This window comes from Strongylocentrotus purpuratus, unplaced genomic scaffold (genome assembly GCF_000002235.5).
Source record: "Strongylocentrotus purpuratus isolate Spur 01 unplaced genomic scaffold, Spur_5.0 spur5_scaffold_7, whole genome shotgun sequence".
Lineage (NCBI taxonomy): Eukaryota > Metazoa > Echinodermata > Echinoidea > Camarodonta > Strongylocentrotidae > Strongylocentrotus > Strongylocentrotus purpuratus.
In genome coordinates, this window is record NW_022145613.1 from 26,174,216 (window position 1) to 26,198,676 (window position 24,461).

The following is a 24,461-nucleotide window of genomic DNA, read 5'->3' on the forward strand; positions in this document are numbered from 1 at the left end:
ATAAATTGCGTGTACAAGAAACCTTACTATTTTAATTTTACAAAAATTAATGATCCTCTTACCTACGAAATACTGTGGCTGTGCATATTTTTTTTACTGGGGCATGCAATTAGCCCACTTTCACATAATAGTGTACGTATAGGGCCAAGCCGTTGGTGGTTATATCCATGGTAACCATCTTGATAATTCAAGTGATGATGGTGATTACAGGTCATGGAAGTAGTTGTCAGCCATGAAATAACCAATTAGAGCACGAGCGCAACTCCTTTCGAAAAATAAAAATGGAGGCAATACACTATTGTATATCCCATAGAAATCAGCCTTCACTTTATTAGCTAGCATACATGCACAAGTATGTTTCCCTTTTCTCTCTCTTTCATTCACATTACAAGGTACTTGAGCAAGCCCTTACTGTAACCTGTTTCTCCCCCTTCTCCCCTCTTTTTCCTCTCTTCTTTTGCTCGCGCTCTCTTCCCTCTCTTTCATTCCATGGAACAAGGTCCATGCTGAAACCCAAGTTTCTCACCCTCTTTTTTCTTGTCTCTCTTCTTCGTTTACTCGCTCTCTGCCCTCTCTCTATCCCATCCTCCTTCCTTCTCTCATTCACATTACACGGTGCTTGGCCGAGACCTCTATAAAACCCACAATTCTCCCCTCTTTTTCTTGCTTGCTCTTCCCCTCTCTCTCTCTCTCTCTCTACCCCTCCCTCCTTCTCTCATTAACATTACACTGTACTTGGCCCAGGCGCGTACGCAGGGTTGGGGGGGGGGGGGGTGGTTAACCCCCCCTTGAGTTTTTTTAATGTTTTTATGTTTTGTGTATGTTTTTTGGGAAACGGGAAACCCACTCCCCCCTTTGGATTTTTTTTTTTTTTTTATTTTTTAATTATATAAAAAAAAAAAAGCCAATGGCTGACCTAAGTAAGGTGGGCTTACCCTCCCCCCCCCCAACGGAACAAAATGTCAAATTTTCAATTTTCGAGACCAAAAAAAAAAAAAGTGTCCGATTTTAAACCCCCCCCCCCCCCCCCTTGAAAAAATCCTGCGTACGCCACTGACTTGGCCAAGCCCTCTCTGAAACCAAAGTTTCTTCTCTCTCTCTCTCTCTCTCTCTCTCTCTCTTCCTCTCATTCCTTTTCTCTCTCTCTTTCTTTCTGTCAATCACATTACCTACTTAATTACCAATCCCTCTCTTTGATTTCACATCTTCTATTTTCATTTCTTCTCTTACTATTGTCTATTTCCATGTTTTCTTTCATTCACCTCACTGCAGTTATACAAGCATAATGTAACACGAAGAAAAAAAAAGACAGAAAAAAACATAACAATGAAAAGAAGATAAATTCACATATTATAATTATGTATCATATTTTTCTAAAAATTTTGTTTATTTTTTAGGGGGGGGGGGGAGGAGTATACTTACACTCCCTTTTAAAACACTACTATATAGTATATTTCTTTACATAAAAAGATCATGCTTTTGGACTTTCTTATAGATGATAACGAGACATGTTAGATATACCGGTAACCTTTTTTATGTCAATTAATTACCAAGTTATTCCGTTCGGAATTCCAAATAAAATACACTTTGAATTCAAATTGTATGAATTTGAAAAGAAAAGGGTATTCAAACATTCTGAAAGCATGCAACCTGCAAATATAGGATACTGGACTTTGAGCCAGGACTTTATCGAAATAAAGAGATTCAATAAATTTTCCATTGAAAGCTATCATAAAAATTTTACAAGGTGTAAAAACAATAAGAAATAGCCGTTGCTGGGCAGTAAGATGTGTTACCACCCTCACAGCTTATAAAATTGAGTACGGTAGATCTGATCATTGATTAAGGGTAATTAATCATAAAAACATGGTGATAAGATCAGTACTTAAAGTTCACTTCAGAGTTCAGACTAAAAACCCCCATCTAGACATGATGCAAGAGTCGGCCCTTGATAACCCTGGCAATGAAAATCTTGTCAGGTAAATGAATGAAAATAGGCAATATTTTGGGGTAAAAAATTAAAAATAATGTTATGCACAATTTTTAAACAAAATTTCCCTTGACTGTAAAACTTGCCACATGCTTGCCTGTCATAGCAACAACTTATGTACGCATGTGAATTCCATCCATGGAGATGTCATTTAGCATAGCAATCAAACATTTGGTAACCAAGGGTTCAAGAGAGAAACATTAATAAATTAACATAAATTAGTTAAAAACCGGTTTATTCCATGGTATGTTGTTATATACATTGATCACATTAAGATTTTATTATTTATGATAATGGTATCATTTCATTTGATGGCCCTACTAATAGCTTGGGCCAGAAGAAATGAAGGATAATGATACTTTCATTGTTACAGGAAATAGATTCAGTATGCCATGATATACTGTAAACACATGGGACACAACCAGACCTAATGCCTTGGGGCTGCCCGATTGCAAACAACAATGACCTTCATGTACTTACTGGACAATACAGAAATGTAATGCTAACTACATTCACTCAATTTTATTTTTACGCTGCACTTTTGTAACACTTAGCTTGCTTTCTTTGCCTCTCTGCATGGACGCACGTTTGCCACACATGCAATTTGGCACAAAAACAAAACACACCAATTGATTGAAGTATTGCTTTGTACAATACAATGACTTTGCAAAAATACTCATTTCCAGCCTTGATTAGCTCCAAGACAATTTTTAAACACCGGTATAGATTTAAACTTTCATTGGAAACAGTTGGTTACATAATCTTGAATGCTTTGCTATATCTATCCCATGGTAAATACAATGTGGCACAGGGTGATTACTTGTGTGGCATATCAAGAGTTAATGGTTGTTTCATGCCTCATGTCCAAACGCCCCTTTTTGGTGCTTACCCGTACATAAAAAGACAGTAGCAATATCTCAGATTTAAGGTTTGTTTCAAAGGAGTAGGGTCATAATAAAGTTCTTCTTCAGGTCAATAAAATTACAACACAAAATAATGTGAGCTATTACAACACAAGTGTAATAAAGTACTATCATATCTGATATCAAAGATTTAATACCCCCCCCCAATAAAAAAAAAAAACAATAACATTAAGCAACTCTAGTATAAATCTCCTTTGCCATATGTTTATGAACAGCATGTCAATAATTTGGTAACTGAAAGGCTAACATAGCAATTTCACTTGCTAAAATATGCATTTCAAAATGACAAAAACTCAAGGCCACTTTTGTAAGCTATGCCCTTTTGCTATCGTACAAGTTGAGGTGACATGTGGACTCCTCAGCTAATGTTCCTCTCCCATGGCCTCAATCCATTTCCTAGGATGCATACAGCATACAGTGCATAGGGTACAAAGTTAATCCTTAGTGCCTGAAATACACAACTACGTTAGTAATCTACAAACAGATCATTGGGATTATGGATAGGTTACATAGGCCTTTGAATATTAACAGTAGAAGAAGAATTATTGGTAGGGGGGGGGGGGGGGCTACAACTCCCTTAAATACCTGTAGGGTCAAAGATCTACATTTGTAGATCCTATCCTTTATCATGGTGTTTACCTCCATGTCTCTTTCTCTCTCTCTCAATATCCGTCTTTCACAAGAGATCAGCACAGAAGAGTCTTTACTTCACAATGTCCAGTCATTTTGTAATTCAGTCTTCCTTTAAAAGTCTCTTTCTCCAAAAAATGTTGAGCCATTTTTAAAAAACTAGTCTTTTTCAACATCCTCATCATCATCACCATCGCTTCTTGATTTGGAATCCGGAGCATCGTCGAAGACCTCAAAGGCTCCGTTGTTCGACCAGGAGGCGGCTAATTTGAGTTTGAACTCAGCCATGGGCTTGGCAAATAGTTTCTGGTTTATACAGAGACAAAGGAATGGAAAATATGAATGAATTATAACAGCTGACAGACAAATAGAGTAAAAGGAGTGATACAACATTTAAAGATGAAGTTGAGTTCTGGTAATGCAATTGCAATGTGAAAGAAAAGGTGTGGAATGGATCAGAAAAAGTTGATCATGTAGCGTGTAAGCATTTGTGTACTGCAAGGTTCTGGAGGCATCAAAATCATAATAAATTTGGCCCAGTCTTGGTAAAGTAACAAGCACTGTACACAGAGAGATGATATATGGGACTACACCAATGGTGTTGGGCCTACTTACCTTGATTTCCTTATCTTTCTATGCTCATTACTCAGCCAGTATACATTTTCTACCAAAATTGTTAGACAAATGACATTTATTTCTAATTTTGAACATTCAGTGTAAGTTTTGTTTGATTCTGTGAGAATTCATAATCTTTTTTTACTAGAACTCAAGTTTATCTTTAATGATGTCTTTGTAAACCAACTTTATTTTACAACTGGTCTTTAATGTCAATGTACAAATATCTTTAGAGTAACTCTAAAAAAAACTTAACCTACACCAGTGGAACACTTTGTACACTGGCAAGAGTGCAAAGAGTGACAATAATAAACAAAGACAGTGCAAACCTGTTCCCTATTTAAACATGGAAAAACTTGTGTAAATTTAAAGACCACATACAAACTGAGTCAAAGTTTGAAAGGAAGTTACAATAATGATAATAATATCAAAGTAAATTTATATGGCAACCTGGCAATGAATGTCACTTTTACACTCCATTACAATTTCTTTACACTGGTGGGTCCTTTTCAGTAAAAAATATATCACACTTCAGAGCATATAGAATTGAAATATCATATTGTTGTTTGCAATCCGAAGACAGAGAATCCACAAATCAATATGAAAGGATATATCAACACTGCACAGTTTAACTTCCAGTACTATCATATCAAAAGCCCACTGACGCTAGTGGCTATCCCCTTTTCTCCGCAGTGGTGAAGTTGCATCTCGATTAGCAGCATTTGCGAACATTTCAAAAATTTTGCAATACCTTTCGGTTGCTGCATGTCCAGATAATCTGTTAGACTAAGAATTTAGACTTATGGTGGTTTCTAGAAATGCCCCCTGATTATCATAGTTCAGGAAGAAAATCGCCTCAGTATAACCAGGGGGGCGCTTCACAAAACTTGTCATCAGTAACAAATGACAGTTGTTGTTATAAGCTACTGAAATCCTTTTTTCTGATTGGTTATCAACAGACTTGTCACTGATTTTTGTCACTTGTCATTGAAAAAAGGCTTTGTGAAACGGGTCCCAGGGCTTTTGTGTGCTGATCATATATCTACTTACCAGTATTCTTGCTTGTTCTGGGGTGAGAGTATCTCCTACTTTACACACCGTATGTTCACTGGTTAGATGTATTATGCCTTTAAAAGAGAAACAGAGAAGAAGAAACAAGTTTGTTACATGGACTAATCAATTTAAAGGAAATTAAAACTTTACACATTCACTGACAAAATTATTCTTATTACAGAGATACACAAATGCTTTCTTTTCTGTCCTGTTAGTTAAGTACAGTGCCAAAAAGAGGGGACAGTTTTCTTTGGAACACCCAATTTCTAAAGTTTAATATGTCTACCATTAGCATATATGTACATGTATGTTCACAGAAAGGCATGTTGCCAGAATGATTACCGCTACAGTTCTGTAACTACTATTGACCAAGCAAGCAGCATTTCCAACTGGCCACTAAAATACAAAAGTGTTAATTTAAAACGGAAATGATATAGAATACATTTGCAAAGAAACATTAAGAATGGTACAAGGCAGACTGAGAAAGAGGATAGCAGTAGGGTGGAGCAAAACAAAGGAGAAATGAATATAGTGATAGAGCACAAACTGACCAATAGAGAAGGGATTGAGTGATAGAGAAATAACAGAGAGATAGGGCAGACATTGATTGATAGGGCACAAACGAATAGAGAAAAACTTGAGTAATAGAGCACAAACTGACTAGTAGAGCAGAAATTGGGTGATAGAGCAGGAATTGAGTGAAACAGAAATAATTGAGTGATAGAGCAGAAATTGAGTGATACAGAAACTGAGCGATAGAGAAGGAATAGAGTGATAGAGCAGAAATTGAGCGATAGAGCAGACATTGAAGGAATTAGGGAGGAAAGAGGATGAGTGTAAGAAAAGAGGACAACAGTGGAGGATGCAAACGGGAAAGATGAGAACAACAAAATGATGTAGTAGAAGTAAAGTAGCAGCATTTGCCAAGCATGGGACTAACCTTTCTTGAGCGATGTAGGAAGATTTAACTGCCTGAGCTGTGGCTCCATGGAGTGTTGGAAGTCTTCTAAAGGACCTTCAGGTAATACAACGGTTTCCGTGGCGACGTTTCCTGACCTGGCATAGTCTGCTTCAACAAATCCCTCAAAATACCTTCCATAGAAAACAGAAAGACCAAATCAGTTAAATAACAAGTAAATTATGCCTACCGTTTCCAAGTTTTGTCATTTTTGAAGCGTGCAATAAATTGATTTGTCCCTATTACATATCAAATCTACGAGTATTCAGCAAAGGCACTAATTTAACCAGTCCACCTTTTATTCTTGAGTTACAAAAAAACTCAAAATCATCAAATTTACAAGGATTATGAATAATTTGGTTGTGAACTATATATATGCATGAAAATTAAAAAATCTTATATTGGCCGATGCTATTACGTGCCATTTTAGGTTTTAAAACAAACATAACAGTGAGATGTTAGATGGACTTATATTCAACAGAATGGCTACTCATTTCAATACAAGGAGATTATCAGTTAATGATTCATTCTTGCTGTTGAAATTATATTTTCTAACTTCCATCAATCTCCAGTTTGTTCTCCTCTACCTATTACGATGCTATGAATGAAAGGATATTTGTGTCGCACAAATAAAGCACCTATCATTTTCAATGAAAATCAAAAATAATTTATCCATTATCAAATGAAAATACTTTCACTGATCCTTTATTTTTGGTCCCATTACTCAATTACTTAAATTCAAAGACAATGTAAAAATGTCAAATACTGTACCTGAATTCTTGAATGACAGTGGTTAAACCAAAAATTAAAAACAAGAAGGAGAATAAACTTGATCAACATGACTTACTTGACTACCTCATCTTTTGTTTTGTTTGTGAAGAGTAGCCCCACGTTGCCCATCAATCGCTTGCTCACTCTGTGGAGGTTGTCCCTGTACTCTTCTTCAGCACTCTTTCCAAGTGCAACCATCATCACCTTGTTCTTGCCAAAGAAAAATCTGACAGGTAAAGAAAGAAAAAGGAAAGATGACGTTAAACATTAGCATAGCTTGCAGGCATAGACTATATTTTAACATTTAAAAATAATCCTATAGAATATAGATCCTAGTCCAAACGTTATCTCTAGTCTCGACATCATATGAAGAAACGTGTTATAAAAGAACTAGTTTGGAAGATAATAGTTGTAAACATTGGCATAGCTTGCAGGCACAGACTATATTTTGACAATTAAAAATAATCCTATGGAATATAGATCCTAGTCCAAACTTTATCTCTAGTCTCGACATGTGTTATAAAGAACTAGTTTGGAAGATGATAGTTGACATGACAGCAGGCCAAATACCAGGGCCGGTCCACGATAAGCCCTGCAAATTTATGTGATTTTAATATAATACAACGTTCAGACAAGAATGCAACCCTGATTCTTTATCAAGTGTTCGTTCAAAATGCTGCCTAATAACAGGTTTTGCTATCCAAAAAATTAACTCTAGCTCAAAGTGTAAATGATTCTTGTACACTACATTGAGTGATTTCAAGTTGGGTGTTTAGGGCTGGTGTTAGTGTTTAATAAACACTATCACAAGCCCTAAACACCGAAATGGAAATCAGCTGGTGTTAAAGCTTTGACCTCTGAATATTGTCAACTTCCGGTAGCTAGTGTTAACGATTTGGCAAAATTGTCGTCTGCTAAACCGATCTGTGTGGCTGGTGTTAATATTTTATGTAGGAATGTCCTATTCACTAACACTAGCCCCTAAGGATTAACCCTATGTTAACTGGGGGGGGGGGGGGGTCAATTTGACCCCCCCTCCTGTAGAAATTTTGCGACTACTCCGAAACCGCGGCAGATATAAAATTTTCCTTTCCCGACTTTTTACTTTCGAGTCTTACGCATCTTTTAAAACAATTTTTTCGAAAATCGGACCTACGGTTACAAGGTCACGTGACCTTTTGTCTTTGCATGTCAGCCCGAAAATCGCTCATTTTCATGATTTGTGTACAAAACATATGTAAAAGTCATTTTTCCTAAAAATAGATAAAACATTGGTTATTGAGTCTTGTTTAAAGTTTAGATGTTTGTTTTGGGGTCAAAATAGTTGAATTGTAATTATAAATGAAATAAAACAACAAAAACAATAAAATACATAAGTTAAAAAAACAATGAAATACATAAGAAATTATCAAAACAAGAGATAACATAAGGAATAACCTGGCTCTTCCAATTTTTTGTGTTGTATTATTATTCCAAATGGTCTAATAAATATATGTAGTGAAAAAGAATACTTAAATATGAATAATCTATGATTTATGGGCAGAAATGTGAATTTTATGACCTTATTTGCATAAATTAGCATAAATATGCAAATGAGTGAATTTGTCAAAAATTTGAAATTACCATAGTATTCTTTACACTTCACTTGACATGCATGCAAATTTTCGCGGCGATCGGCGGTGAAACGGCCGAGATCTTAGGGGGGGGGGTCAAATTGACCCCCCCCCCCCCCCAGTAAAAACCTGGTCTGAAATAGCCCAGTTAAGATAGGGTTAAGCAAAAGTTCATTTCCAGTTCAGTGTTAGTGTTGTACCCGCACAACAGTCAACACACGAACGACGCTAATTTATTATATGACAATCAAATACAAATATGTGAAGGTCCTTTACTATGTGATTCATGTATTCTTTTGTGTAAAATGAGTTGTTTTATAAGACCAGAGAAATAAGTGTAAATCTATTCTGTGCTTTTCATGATATCTTGAGATTTTATGTACTATTTTTAAATCATCGTCGTAAAATCAAGTCTGTGTGGCGATCGCGATGACGTCACAGTGGTGTTAAGCTATCGATGTTGATATCGGTATCGGGCTCTTAATTTCATCAGCAAATTTTAGCTCAATTTAAGAGCTCTTGACTGCTCTTAACACTAACACTAACACCCAACTTGAAATCACTCATTGCATAGCCGTACAATGAATCCCAAAAGTCTGATTGGGGGGGGGGGTGGTAGAAAGATAATATACACTGGCTTACCTGCTGTGCTTCCAACTATTCCTGACATCTTTAATCTTGCTGTTCCTCATATTCTCTACAGAGAATATCACTATCCTGGCATACTTGTCCACACTGTCTCGAACCTGTGCAAATAAGTACAAGTAAGTTTCAATGGTCATGCTGCTACGAGAGTTGTTAGCAAAATCATCCAACAATTATATTTAAAACTTAAGAATCTCCTAACTGAGCGAATGTACATGTAGTCAACAGTGATAATACAGATGGGGCCTCAACGGCGATCTGCCTCCCCCAAACTGTGAAATGGTCAATGTAATGAAAAAGTCAACTAAAATATATGCAAATCGGTTGTAAGACATAAAATCTTTATAATCCCAACATTCCCAAGTTTGATTTATAAGTAGCCTTTGAGATTAGATTTTTACCATGATGACAGTCTCCTCTTGATTCCAGACTTATGTGATCTTATGAACAAAATCAGACTCTTGACTTTATACAATGAATCAAAAATTTCAGTCTCTGTGATGTGATCATTAATCAAATGTCTTGGAGTTATCTCCTTTCCTTACTAGATCCTAGACAAGAAGGTTTGTGTGAGTTCGCTGGCTTGTTAGAGAAGAGAGTAATGAATCTGAACTTAAGACTATGACAATGAGCACTTAAAAATATGGTTATCATGAATACTATACTCTTAATTTGACGATGTCAAAAAATGTAAACAAAATTATCAATCAGGATTAGTAACATACATGTATGTACATCTTACCAGTCCTCCCCGATTTCCCCTCTTTTTTGTTTCAAATAAAGAGTTATAAATAAACCATTTTGTTAGTTACCATGAAGCCAATAAGATCATACATGTTATTAATACCTGGTACCACACACTCTACTCTATTTTTTTTCTTACACAAAAATACTTATAATTTAGACTATAGTAATTTACTCAAGATTGTTAATCCTTGGAAGACAACACCAAAATCAAAGTAATATAAGATGCCTCACCTCTTCAATAAGATTTTGCTTGGTTTCAAGGCCCTTCTTCTTTGTTCTTGTCAGTGAAACTGAAACAAAAAGGTATAGAATGTTAACTTCACAATTAACTTGATTACTTTTTTGACATGGTTGCAAATATTAGTCAACTTGACATCACTGTATCTGAATCTGTCCTGCTCTCTTTCCAGTCCTGAGCCTAAAAAGCGGAATATTGTTGACCAATTAGAACGTTTAGTGTTAACCCTTACTGTACTGGGCTATTTTGAGCACCTCCTGACTGGGGGGGGGGGGGGGGGGGGGCCTGGGAGGCCCCCCCCTATGATCTCGGCCGTCGGATGTCCGATGAACACGAAAATTTGCATGTTTGTAGATATTTACGTAACGAACAAGATGGTGTAATTAGTTTTTTGCGAATATGCAAATTTTTGTCGTTATAGCCTAATTAATTATGCAAAATGCTAATTCTATGCATTTTACAGAAAACGTGTCAAACTTCACTTTTTGAACGTTGAAACTCATTATTCATATGAAACTTCTTTTCTAACACAAAATATTTATTTGGATGTAATTAATAATGATAATTTATGCAAATTTGATGCGATTTTCAAATATTTATTTTCTTATGTATTTTATTGTTTTTTTATTTCTTATTATATCTATTGTTTTTATTTCTTATGTATTCTTTTGTTCTGGAATACATCAAGTTACTTTGAGAAACATATAAAAGCAATTCGATATCAATTCATATCACCCACTTAGGAAGGAATACATCTAAACCTGTATTCACATTTCTACTTGTACATGAATATATGCAATTATAGCATATTTTTGATGACATGCGCATACTAATTGTTATGTAACACCTCACAGGTATATCCGATTGTGACGAAAATGGTATCAAAACGTGCGTAAGACTTGAGGGAAAAAAGTCATGAAACGACAATTCAAAATTTCAAGCGGTTGCGGCGCAATCTCTGAAAATGTCGAGGGGGGGGGGGCCTCCCAGGCCCCCCCCCCCCCCCCCCCAGTACAGTAAGGGTTAAAGAAAGTGTTTTCATGTATAACGATGCATTTGATGTATTTTTGGAATTAAGTCCCATAACTTTGCAATTAAATGGAGGAATTGTATTACTATTGCCACTTTGGATTGCATTCAGGAGTCTGGCTTTGAAGGTATCTACTGAACTTTCAGATCATGTCAGGAAGAAGTAGATTCCAGTAGAATTGTTCTTGGAAAGGAAAATATATAGGCATCAGTATTGCTTCTCATGTTGGAGAAGAATAGTCTATTCTTGATGTGTCTATAATCCACTTGCTATCTACTTTGTTCTCCCGCACCATAACTTCCTCTCTATGAGTACGACTATAAGTCTTTATCTCTCTTCTTAACTCTTAAGCTGCCACCCATACAATGCACCCAGTGCCACAGTGCTAATCCCTATTGTGCCAGCCACAAATCCTCTGTGTGCCAAGTTAATTTTAGGGTCGGTTCAAGTGCGTGTTTTTTTTATCTTGACTATGTTTGATCCACTATAACTTCTCATCCGTATGTTGTATAAAGAAACATTGTACATGAAAGTTGAAGGAAATTTCACCTTCTTTCCATTGATACCAATATCATTTCATGAATTTGTCATTTTGGTGAGGTAAATAAGCTTTATCAGTGAGTTGTCAAACCAATCTTTCGTCTCATATGGTTTATGTGTGTAGTACATTATGTTCAGTGCACACAACAAAGTACCCTCCTGTTGCATGGACACCATTTGTAAGGTTTATTTCTATATTATGCCTCGTTTATGTGCTACATGTATAATAGCAAGATAGAATGAGAGAACTCTGAAGATATGAAACTAAGCCTGAGTCATTACGGTTTTTGTGCTAAACGTTAACCGTTAAAAGTATACGGGCGGTTTCGTTTAACGGTTTGATAATAATCTGAAAAAGTGAAAATACAGTATTTGTAATGGTGCTGTAGCTCGGAACCCTGCTGGTCTTCAGACTGTTGGGCTGAGCATTCCCAGCCCCGGACTATGGCACAAATTGGGTCATCCTGATAAACAGAGACCAGTAATAAACAACATAAAACATGTCTTATTATTCCTCATCTGAATTTGATATCATGATTAACCTTGCAAAGTTACTCTGTGAAGATAGCTGTTGTTGTTGTTGTTGTTTGGTATTATCGGCGTTTCATTCTTTTTTAGAATCTTTACGCCTTAGCTGATCTGTGACGTGTTTATATATGCCTTTGCAATGCAATGTTTGCACATGGTCAGGGAGAGAGCTCCCTGCATGTATCATTGCCATATGAAATTATGTGGAAGTGTGTATCACACACACCCAAGACACACCCTGCAATGAGCTGATCCAAGTTAGTGACCAATCAGGAAGGTTCTCTAGCTATGTGGGTGGAGTTTGATACCAGCATAAATTACAGGTTGGTGACCGCACGTGCTTTCACCGTACCCAGTTCAGTGGGAGGTCAAGAAGCCACGCCCACATGTGTGCATGTGACAAGCATGAGCTTTCCATCTGTGTGTATGTACAGTGTATTTGGGCGCCGGAGGTTTGTGTGTACATGTGTGTGTGACTGAGAGAGCATGCATGGGCTAGCATGTCCCTGCATGTCCCTGCATGGACCTGCATGGACCAGGCAGGGACATAAGAGAGTGAAGCAGTAAAGACAAGTGAGACTAGATAGAAAGGGTGGCTGTGTTAATCGGCTGAATTGAAGAATGATCAAAAACTTAAATTACTCACAATATCCAAGACTTTGTTGATTGATATTTCTAAAACTTCAATTATTATTGTTATCAATATTTTTGTATTTTATTTATACATGTATATGAACATTATTTTAGGGGGCGAGTCGGCAAGGGATGGATATTAATATTGAGAGAGAGAGAGAGAGAGAGAGAGACTCGGGGGAGAAGGGATGTGAGAGGAACTGACCATCGAATGTGTAAACATTTAGAAAGTTGTGAGCTGAGAGTGCAGTAATAAGAAAAGGTACATGAGCGATGAACGCATTGCAGAGAGAAGGGAATAAAGAGGGTGAGAAAAGAGAGAAGGGGGCTGGTTGTTTTATTGTTTACAAATTCATTCATGGGGATTACTGCTGCCAGAAAGCTGGCAGGCCAGGGTGTAACATTACACTGCGGTTTCTTTGATTATCTTTATCATCGGCTATTAGCACATTCCAAAATGTATGCAAATAACGGTTAACCGGAGCGAGATATGCTAAACGGTTTTGATGAATGCGGTCGGATAACCGTCGGTTAAACGGTTTGACTCAGGCCTATATGAAACGAAATAAAAGTATACAATGATGCAATTTTCTCTTGTTTATTTATTTATTTTGTGTGTGTATGTGAATCAATATTTTTTTATTTCCTCTCAACATTCTCTTTTGCTCTCTGTGTATCTTTCATTCATCTTTCTCTTGTAATTCTTTAGTATTTCTTTTATTCAACTTAGGTATTCATAATTCTGCTCACATTTTCATCCTCTCTCATCTGCAGATTTATTTCCTCCTTCCTCTTACTCTCTGAATGTCTACGGTATTCTACTCTTTCACATTTCTCTTGCCCACGACTCCCTTTCCCTGAACACCACTTCACTTTTCTCAGCTCTTCAACATACCCTCAAATCAAATGGAAAATTATCAAACAAATGACAGTAATAGACACCATATTTGTATCATATTGAACTTTGTTTTGTATTTGAAATAATAGCAGGTAGTATTCTCATAAAACAAAGCAAACATATATATAAAACTGTCACCCAGACTTGTGTACATCCAGGCATTATAGTTACCATGCAGTAGCAAACTTGACACTAAAAATGAATACAATTATTCACTGCTCGGTTCATGTCAGTGTGGCAAGTGTCCATCAGCATAATGTATTTCAAAGCTTCAATGAATAACATGAAAAAAATTGGCTAAAACAAACATAAACATTGTGAACTTATGGGCTCTTCTAACAAAATCCCAAATTATCTTTGAAATAACACAACAATTCAAATTCAGCTACCAGTAATCAGAGAAGTCATTACACAAAGTAGTATGAATCAATCCTCATCTGCATATGATCGTATGTACATGTACAATAATGAATGTTTGTGCTTATCTGATTATTGCATAGTAGTAAACAAGATAAAATATGAATATTGGTAAATAAATACAAATTGTATTGAAATGTCGAAAAAGACGATTGCATTCTGGCAAGAAGTTAGTTTCAAGAATAAATATATACCCCTAAAGAAGAACCTATACATAAACAAATAAGATACAGCAATAATTTTCTTTGTTTTACCATGGATGTATCTCCAATTTCTACAGCTATCAAGGACTATTACTGCTAGATTCAACAGCCAATAATTGCACGGTAAAAATTCATAAATACTGCACCCTGCTCTTCCTACTATTATTATTATTATTGTTATTGTCCGAAGTGAAAACCAAAGTGAATACATCATACAGAAAATAAACTGTTACAAATTTAGATCACCCTGAGTTGAACGTATGAATTGAATTGCACAAAACATAATAATTTACTATGCTCTTCCTACAATTATTATTATTATTATTATTATTATTATTATTATTATCTGAAGTGAATACATTATACAGAAAATAAATTGTTACAAATTTAGATCACCCTGAGTTGAACGTATGAATTAAATTGCACAAAACATAATAATGCACTAAAGCAGGAAATGACATTTGCAAAGTCATGGTGTAATATGATTCCAATACATTGTAAAATCATATAAATAAACATTACAAAATCAACTTTATGTGAACACTTTATGCTGAGCTTGTACATGTATCTATGGGCTGTGGTAACGTTTGAAGCAAGGGGTTAGACACATTGGCAGCTTGCAGGTTTCGCAGAAGTATGAAGTAGTAACTCTGCCATTCCTGCCCTTCTTCGAGCAGACCACGCAGTCAGGGTAATACCGATTTTTCCCTTGTCTAGGCCTCTGTTCGGCGAAATGCTGTCCAGTGAGCCTCGGTGCCAGGCGATTGTCACGGGTAGACTCCCGCAGGGCCTTGGGTCTCCCAGCGGTGGAGGTCTTTGCGTAACTGTCCAGCAGGCTGTTGATGACGCTCAAACGGAAACTGCGGGTACTTCTCTTCATGTCCTTCGTGGCGATTCGATACGCTAAGAAAGCATTGACCAGAGCGACTTCCACCATGAAGTGGTACACCACCATGTACCACTTCAAGTGCTTGTGGGGTACTTGTAGTAGGCCATCCTTTGGTCCAGCAGATCGACTCCCCCCATGGCCTTGTTGTAGCCTTCCACCGCTATGGGCTTTTGCACCTGCCTCCGACCAGTCTCTGACTGCTTGTCACGAATCTCCTTGTGGGTGCAGCCGGTGCCATGGATCGTTGACAGGACGCTCACTCTCTTGGTGTCGTGCCACGTGACACCCATCAGGTCACCTTTCCGGAAGAACTTTGGTGGCTCACCCTTCCGCGCTTGCTGGGACGCCTCTCGCATGATGGGTGGAATTCCTCTCCTGCTCAACCGGACTGTACCGCATGCACCCAGATTCTCGTTATGAAGAAACTCGTATAGCTCCGGTGAACTATAAAAGTTGTCCATGTAGACGTGCCGTCCGGAACCTGCATATCGCCGAGTCAGGTCTTTGACCACACGTGTTGACAGTCCATCTCCTCCTCGGTCCTGCTGGTCGTTCTTGCCGGTGTACACGCTCCAATCAAGACAGAAACCACATGATGAATCTGTTACCACCCAGAACTTGATGCCCCACTTTGTCGGCTTCATTGGAAGGTACTGCTTGAAGGAGAGCCTTCCCTTGAAAGCAGCCAAGCTCTCGTCGACGGAGAGGTCACGACCTGGTGCAAAGGCCTCCTGGTACGTTGGACGCACACGGTCGATGATGGGCTGGACCTTGAAGAGGACGTTGTGACCTGGTTGACCTCTGGGTACTCTATCTTCGTTGTCCACGAAGTGCAGGAGGGAGTTGATCAGCTGGTACCTGAAGAAGAAACGGGAAGAAACAGAAAATAGGTTATAAAACTAATATCTAAAGATTTATTTAAAAAAAAATGCTATTTATTATATGAACAACAACAAAAAAACAATATAATTTAAATTTTAAAATAACTATTTGAAGATTTTGAACTAGTAAAAAAATATCATAGTTCTGGATCCAAATTTAATAAGATGAAGAATTATGATTTTAGAATGGTCTAGTTTTGTGTTTTCAATTCGGGAAAATAACATTTTTGTTCACCTACGAGAGAAATATAATCTACAGTAGGCCTATTATGTTTTTCAACTCATCTAGAAAAAAATATGAATTTGACAAGAAGAAAAACTAATTTAATTTTTATTTTCATTGTTTTCTCAGGCAAGTAAATTTACGTTGCGGGCAAGTAAAATTAATAAACGGTCTAGTTTGGTTGCCTGATTTGGCAAATAACATTATTATTCATCTACGAGAGAAAATATAATTTCTTGTGTACAGTATCTCAATCTCATTTAGAAAAGAAGAAACAAAATTGCCAAGAAGGAGAATGAATTCAATCAGTATTTTCACAACATAGTTGTAACAGGCAAGTAAAGTAACCCGTGTGGGCAGGTAAAACTATAAAAATGACTTCACTTGCACATGATGATATTTCTGAATTATTAGCCCATCCAGAAAAAAATTGACTCTAGATTATAATTGTAATGATAAAATATTTCTGAATATTTCTGAATCATGTACAAATTTGTGTACGAATAACATTATGGAACGATTTATTCCAGGTTTTCTGTCAAAAAAAAAACAGTCAAAAGAAAATGTATAGCTTTGTTTAGGAATGTTTGTAGACTAGACCTATTACATCTAAACAAAAAAATGACTGAATATTTTTTTTCCTTAACGTTTTTCTGATTCTAGATCTATTATTTTTTTTTTTTTGCCGGCACAGTATGAAGCTTCATTGTTGCCATCTGTGCTTTCATTTGTATAATATGCTTATAAAAATATGTGAGTTATAACTGTTCTTCTGAACTCAAATAGTGTAGGCTAAAAGATATTCGTTTACGCGTATGTTGGCAAATTCATCTGAGCTTATACTAGTCTACCTGTTTTCATCAGAACGTTTTGTGTAAAATAACGAAAACAAATGTCGAAATAAATAAGACATTCATTTGAAAAAGGCTCATACCTGTTACGACTCATCACTTTGCTGAAACCCGGTGTTCCGATCAGCCAGTTCTCCTCCCAATACATATGTATCGCTGGTTTGGTGACAAGCCCCATGGAGATCTGCAGTGCGGTGAATACCTTCATCTCGTCTGCTGTTGTTTCTGTCCACTTGTTTAGTCTGGAATGTTGTTGGAGAACACCCAGTCTCTGAATCGTCTGTCTTGCATAGAGGTTTGTCTGCTCAGCGAGCATGGTGAACAAATCCTCCGGGAAAAACCGGTAGAAAAAATCAACCGGTTTGAAGTGGTTTGCGTCGAACAGAAGTTTGGGCTCTTCATTGTAAGGATTCTGCCAGGAGGGTGCCCACTCTTCCTCTCCCATGCTGATCCAGTCATCGTCCACTTCATGGCGTGCAGGTTCAGGGTTATGGTTAGCTTGATGCTCTACTTCATCCTCAACTTCACTGTCGGAATCGTGCATGAAGTCCTCATCGATGTCACGGTCTAACTCAGGCTCAGGAACAGCTGCATCGGGTGCAAATTCGAAATCGGATACGCCAGGCGCTTCTGTACGCGGAACCTTACGTGTGGGACCAGAGTCAAAATCAGAGTCACTATCACTGTCACCATGGTCACTGTCAGTCTCTTGCGGGGCTTCTGAGTCTGAATCAGCCATCACCATCTCTCGCACCAGATCCGGGTCAATGAAGCAAGCCCGTTTCTTGCGATGGGGAGGCATGATGATGATATATGATATCAAAAACAAATCGCTAAATTACTCGAGAAAATCCAATATGACTGTTGTAGACGAAGACGCGTAATCGAAAGCCGATAATCTAAGGCACGCGATGGTACTTTCAATAGCGCAGCAAAAGTACTCAGCACGGTGCAATGGGCATGAACAATGACTGTTATTACATATGCGCCCTTGCGTGCACAAAGCAGTCAAACGGTGGCTCGCTAGCATGAACGTGGCAGTCAATGTATAGCGCGCACGCGTATACAAAGCACTATAACAATAGCGCGCTAGCGCACTCATGGCAGGATATGGGTTAAAGGGACTATGTCCCATTTGCAGGCCCAAAAAATGAAAAAGTTAAATTCCAACTGCATTTGAAAGATAATACTAATTTAGAACTTCCCTAAAAAAGGTGGGGCTTGAAAATGTCTTCAAGTGGGAAAATAACGACTATTAGTTGTCAAATCGACTTTAGGGCTATAGAGCCCAAAAGTAATAGTCTTGATTTTCAGACAATTGTACCGAATGGTCATACGTTTTATGCTGCACAAAGATTCAATCAGTTTAATCTTGGCCATCACAAGAAGTAGGTTATTGATGTAGACAAATGCTCATGTACCCTTTACAACTCTTTTCATGTATGTTATTACCAAAGAAGAAAAAAAGCCAGTCAGTCACTCAATAGTGTCTGACAGTGAAGTCTAGCAAGTAAACGGTTTCCCTGGCATAATTTGAATATGAGGACACTGCTAACGTTTAAATTTCACAGATAGGACATACATGACATATTCATAATTCCTGCAAAGTTCTACAGCATTTGAGGTTGGCTGCAAAAGGGACATAGTACCTTTAACAAAATCTTATTTTTTTTTAACTCTTTACTTCCTATTTATTATCATTTCTTGTTCAAAACATGAAGCAAATACTACTATTATTTAAACAAAAAAAAATTGCCAGAAAAAAAAATCATGAATTGCCGTGACAATATTCATTTCTATTTTCGATGTTTTGGAGGTAGTTTTCGGCCTAGCGAGGCAGTTTTCGACCGCATGTACAAAGTCAATAGGAAGCAAGCGCACGCGCCGTGCGTTCCCACACTGATCTATAGATAGCACAAGTTTGTGGCCGGAGCAGGTATCCCACGACGGAGCTCGCCACGCCGAAAACTACCTCTGCAGTGATCAGAAATTGGAATCTGAATTAGTGTGTGTGCTCGTGTGTGCGCTGCGGTATCCGGCTGCATTGATTTAATACATGCTATGAGATACTTTTGAGCTTGCGACTCACACAAAATCAGGCTCTAAATTGGAAAAATACTTGAAATACAGCTCATTTTATGGTACCCATGTTCCTTACCGACACGCGTAAGATACTCAATTTTTCAGATTTGGGTAGGGGGACCGCCGATTACATCGCTAAAATGTGATATTTAAGGATATATTTTCCATTGCAAATGTGGTTCTTCAGTGACTCTGCCATGTTGTTGTATGTGTGTGATATGTGATATGCTGTTATGCAATGTATTTTAAAGGGATTTTACCATGCATCCAACGGACCGGCCGAAAACTGCCACCGGCCGAAAACCCTTACCTTAACCCCCCCCCCCCCCCCTTTACTCTAGATTTTAAGGGCCTGCCCCTGGCCCCCTGTAGATATTCTGTGAATGTACTACCAAATATTTTTATGCATTTGTAATTGTTCATATGGGTAGAAAGAAACAAAAGCTGTATGTCCCATCAATAATTTAGTGGAAAATGATCTAATAACTATGAAGAAAAAAAGGCACACGTCATTGTCGGTATGTGGGACACTGGTAAAAACTAATGCATATTACTTGCAAACCATTCACTGTAAAACCGTTCGCTGTACATGAAACACATCACATTCACTACCCGTACGAACGGTAGAATCAAATTAAAGACTTCATCACACTCACTTCTTTTGTCACGTCTTGATTTCGGCATCTTGATGTCTCTATTTGTCACTGTACTTCAGCAGCAATCAGAATTCACACGTGTGTTGAGTATTTACACTGTAAGGCTTATAACGGAAGCTGGCGCTACACCAAATACTTAGAAGAGAAGTGTATTCTTTTGAGTCTGTCTCTTCCAAAATGCTCTATAACATTTTTATTCCTATAATACAAGATGCATTTTCTTTTAAACATCCAGAGGTAATAGCTTTAAATCTAGATGGGAAGTTAAGGGAATTTCAGTCCGGGATTTCAGTATAAACTTTTACATAACATCATATTTTGTAATGATAAATTGTTTCTTTTTGTCAAATTTATGTTGTTTTTTTTTCTTTATGTTTTTGTTCCTTTTGTAGAAAAGAAGTAGAAACCTATATCGTCATATCTTCTTTGAATGTTCTGAAGGGTCCAGAATATGGAATGAGGTGGGAAACAATTTAAAGATGTTTCAGTTTCTTAATATGCAATGGATTGATGTGTTGCTTGGTTTCAGAAAAAATATGAAAGATAATATATTGTTAAATCATGTATTGATTTTGGTCAAATATATGATTTACAGTAATCGTAAAAATGGAAAGTTCCCAATTAGTAAAGAAATATGTAATGCTGTAGAGAACTAAAAAAAAGTTGAACATGGAAAAGCAAAATTAAAGGACAAACTGCCAATACATTATCAAAAATGGGAATATTTTACCCCTTAAGGCAGGGGAACTGATTGTATATATATTGTAATTCCTGTTCACTCCCTCACTTTCTCATCGATCCGGGCACTTATCTATTATCGTTGTTTGCTTGTTTTTTAAATTTTAAATTTTTATTTTTTTAATAACGGTATAGTTACAGACCTCCACTGATACAAGACCCTCATATAGTTATACTGAAATCTAGGAGTTAAAAAAAAAATGCACCATATCATTATATGTAAATATAACAAATTTTGTTATCATGGGTTATGAAGCAGCACCTTCACCTTATAATTTTTGTTTATATAAGAAAATCTTTGTTCAGATTGCTTAATTTATATTGAACTAATTAATTTGCAAAGAACTAGAAGATATGTTGTAAAAATTGTTCCTTTTTACAATGTTGTATCCAAAAATATTAATATGAAATATTACCGTCACCTTTTCCTTTTTAAAGGAATTGTAGCACAGTTTGTGCACTTGATTGAATGTGTACTATATTAGTTTGGATACTTTGGATAAAAAAATATGTCTGTGTTTATAATGTATGAGACAATGTACTACATGTATGTTTATACTGTAAGAACAATTGGGTTCCTATTCATCATTTTGTATAATTATGAAAATCTGAATAAAGGCAATATAAGCTTTAAAAAAATAAAAAACCCGGGTGAGAAAGCCAGAAAGACAAGGAATGGCACTAACTGACTAAGTGACAGTAATGACGAATAAGGGTAAAACCGGGGGAGGATGGGGGGGGGGGGGGGGGGGGGGGGGGGGGGGGGGGGGGGGCGGGGGGGGGGGGGTATGCGTAAATGACAGTGACGGTCACAATGGATCAGGAGGAAGGAATGCACATGTGAACTGCAAGCGTATTGGGGATGATCATCCTATCATTTTAAGTTGTGCAATCTGTGTCGGAATCCAGCATAATATATATATATATTTTTAAGAGGTTCACGTAAAAGCACTCTTGATAAAACCGTGCCCGGCCCCTACAACTGAGAAAAGCAGAATTGTAATAGGAAGATTGGGGGCCATTCCAGAAGGCTTGGGAGACGTTATTGAATAGAGGGGGCCGGTCGCATAAAATCCCGATCCGTGGATTCGAAGTTAAACGTTAAAAACAGCCCCTGCGCTACAAATTTTATCACTCTTTGGTGAGCCTAATTTGAAAAGGCACAATATTTTGGATGTCTTTAGAAGCTATACTCTCTTTAAAAAAAGAGTGAAAATTATTTTCACTCTATTTTCACTTTCTTGGGAGTGACGTCCGTGATCACTTGTTTAGGAGTGAAAATTGATTGATTTTAGAGTGCTCTCTAAGAAGAAAAGAGTGAATGTTCACCCTATTTTCACTACATTTTCACTCTCCAGAGGAGTGACGTCCGTGATAACTCGATTTTTTTTAGAGAGTATACTCACATTTTTAATGAATGGTAGCCGGGGCCACTTCACAACTCTTTTTTTTGCCCTTCATTTGGCATCAGCTCATGCCAACTCGCTTGTGCTTATTTGAACTCATGTTGGTAGTAATCATGGACAGGGGCGGCCAATCCCCCGACCTAGTTTTGGGGTTTTCCTGAAGGCATAATTTCAGCATTCAAAATTGCATTAAAATATCACCAAAGATATTAGAAGAGGAGAGAAGATATAAGGCAATTGGTAGAAAGTAGAGAAGGGAAGATAAGAAGAAAAAGGGAAGGAGAGAGGGAGAGGGAAAGGGAGAGATAGAGAGAAATAAGCCATGTCAAGAGCAGTATATGAAGAGACATTGTATCACACAGTTTTAAACAATGTGTCCTTTTTACATACGTTTAAAGGCTTCGATAGATTTAGCATTTTGAAGAGCAAAAGGTAAACTATTCCAAATTTTACCACCAGCGTATCTAAAACAATTCCTAAAACATTCAAGGGTAGGCTTGGGTAAAACAACATTCAACTAATTGGCAAGTCTAGTGTTGAAAACCATTTCCACTTCATTGCACAATCGTACCGGTCTTTTCCATGAATGAAGTTGTACATAATACATGCTAAAACAATCACGTCTAGTGGATTGCCATTTTAATATTCAAGCTATTAAAAGCATAATCAAAGTTCCCTATTCGTGCAACTCTTTTCTGTAGTCTTAAAATAGTTTCTGTTTTGTAATAAAAGAAAAGGTCCCCCATACGGAACAATAATAATCAAAGATTGGCTGTATGGTACATTTTTATCTTTTATTCAATATGGAAGAGCTTAGAAATTTACTGAGCTTTCTTAAAGTAAAAATCTTATAACTTAACGATTTGCTAAGAGATTTAATGTGGTTATCCCAAAATAATCCATCATCAATTTCAATCCCTAAATATCTGATACTTCTTACTTGTTCTAATATTTCGTTATTAATATGCACCTTCAGACTAAATTTATTGTTACCTTGTGTGTTACTACTCAACAGCATAACATTACTCTTATTAGTATCAATATACGTAATATATTTGTTTTAAACATCACATTTATTACTTTGGCGCAAGTCGATTTTTGCAGTCTCTCCTGTTCATCCAAGCGTGAACACATACCATACACAAAATGATACCAAATGATATGGGATAAAACCCTCTTTCACAAGATGTATAATAATTTACTGTTCATAGATGATTTTTAAAATAATTAGCAACTTTCTAGGTGTAATTTTTTTTTGGGACTCACACTGTAGAGTGACAGAAATCATATTCAGAGTGAGAGGGAGGGAGGGAGAGAGAGAAATAGTGTATGTAATGTGTGTAAAAAAAAAACTGTGTGTGTGTGTGTGTGTGTGTGTGTGTGTGAGAGAGAGAGATACACACAGAAAGAGAGAAAGGCGAAAGAGGGAGAGAGAGAGAGAGGGAGAGAGAGAGAGAGAGAGAGAGAGAAAGAGAGAGAGAGAGAGAGAGAGAGAGAGGTAGATAGGTAGAGAGAGAGAGAAAGAGAGAGAGAGAGAGATTGCAGAGTCGTAAAAGGTGCAACAAAATACAAACGTATACAGGTCCTGGGGATAACTTTACATTCAGAAAATGCCTATTCATTCTATCAGTTTATTGAAGTACCCCTTTACCGGAGATTTTGGGAACACGCAAGGGGCCCCTCCGACCCCGGAGAAGGGGGAGGGGGGGGGGGGGGGGAGCGGGCGGGGTGGACCTTTATGTTCACGTGTATCGTTTGGCTTGAGATTTTAGTTTGGGCAGTTTAAACAAAGTATATTCCATCCTATCCAATCTTCCTCTCCATCTATTTTCTCTCATAAAATACGCACTTTAGAGAGGAGAGACCATCTGAAAGGAAAAAAAAAATAACCGTCCCTTTAAACAAAGCGAGCACAGAGTGCTACTCTACTATGGTTGGCCAACGCCTTCATTACGTGTGCCTAGACCGTACGCGTGCATGTCAGAGCGTACGCGTGGTTCCGACATAACGTACGCGTGGGTCCATCATAACGTACGCGTGGTTCTGACAGAACGTACGCATGGTCATTTTCCATTATACTTCTATGTAATTCTTAACGTACGCATGGATTTGACATAGCGTACGCGTGGTTCTGTCATGTCATACGCGTGGTTCTGTCATGTCATACGCGTGGTTCTGTCATTACGCACGCGTGGTATTGTTATTAAGTGTGCATAATATAGTCATAACGTACGCGTGGTTCCGTCATAACGTACGCGTGGTTCTGTCATAACGTACGTATGGTTATGTCATAACGTACGCAT

General features: G+C 37.4%; 2 protein-coding genes across 2 annotated transcripts; both read right to left on the minus strand.

Annotated features, from left to right (window-relative positions):
• Positions 1–1,356: 1,356 nt before the first annotated feature.
• On the minus strand, positions 1,357–20,107 carry LOC578804 (mRNA turnover protein 4 homolog). Its single transcript, XM_030974255.1, has 7 exons — positions 20,015–20,107; positions 10,177–10,235; positions 9,196–9,299; positions 7,017–7,166; positions 6,152–6,303; positions 5,209–5,285; positions 1,357–3,849 (listed from the first exon to the last, which is right to left on the minus strand). Exons 1-7 carry the CDS (start codon positions 20,040–20,042, stop codon positions 3,703–3,705), a joined length of 717 nt encoding a protein of 238 aa, XP_030830115.1. The 5' UTR covers positions 20,043–20,107; the 3' UTR covers positions 1,357–3,702.
• LOC105443763 (piggyBac transposable element-derived protein 4-like) lies at positions 15,245–18,393 on the minus strand. The gene is made up of 2 exons (XM_011677335.2): positions 17,360–18,393; positions 15,245–16,179 (listed from the first exon to the last, which is right to left on the minus strand). Exons 1-2 carry the CDS (start codon positions 18,076–18,078, stop codon positions 15,396–15,398), a joined length of 1,503 nt encoding a protein of 500 aa, XP_011675637.2. The 5' UTR covers positions 18,079–18,393; the 3' UTR covers positions 15,245–15,395.
• Positions 20,108–24,461: the final 4,354 nt, after the last annotated feature.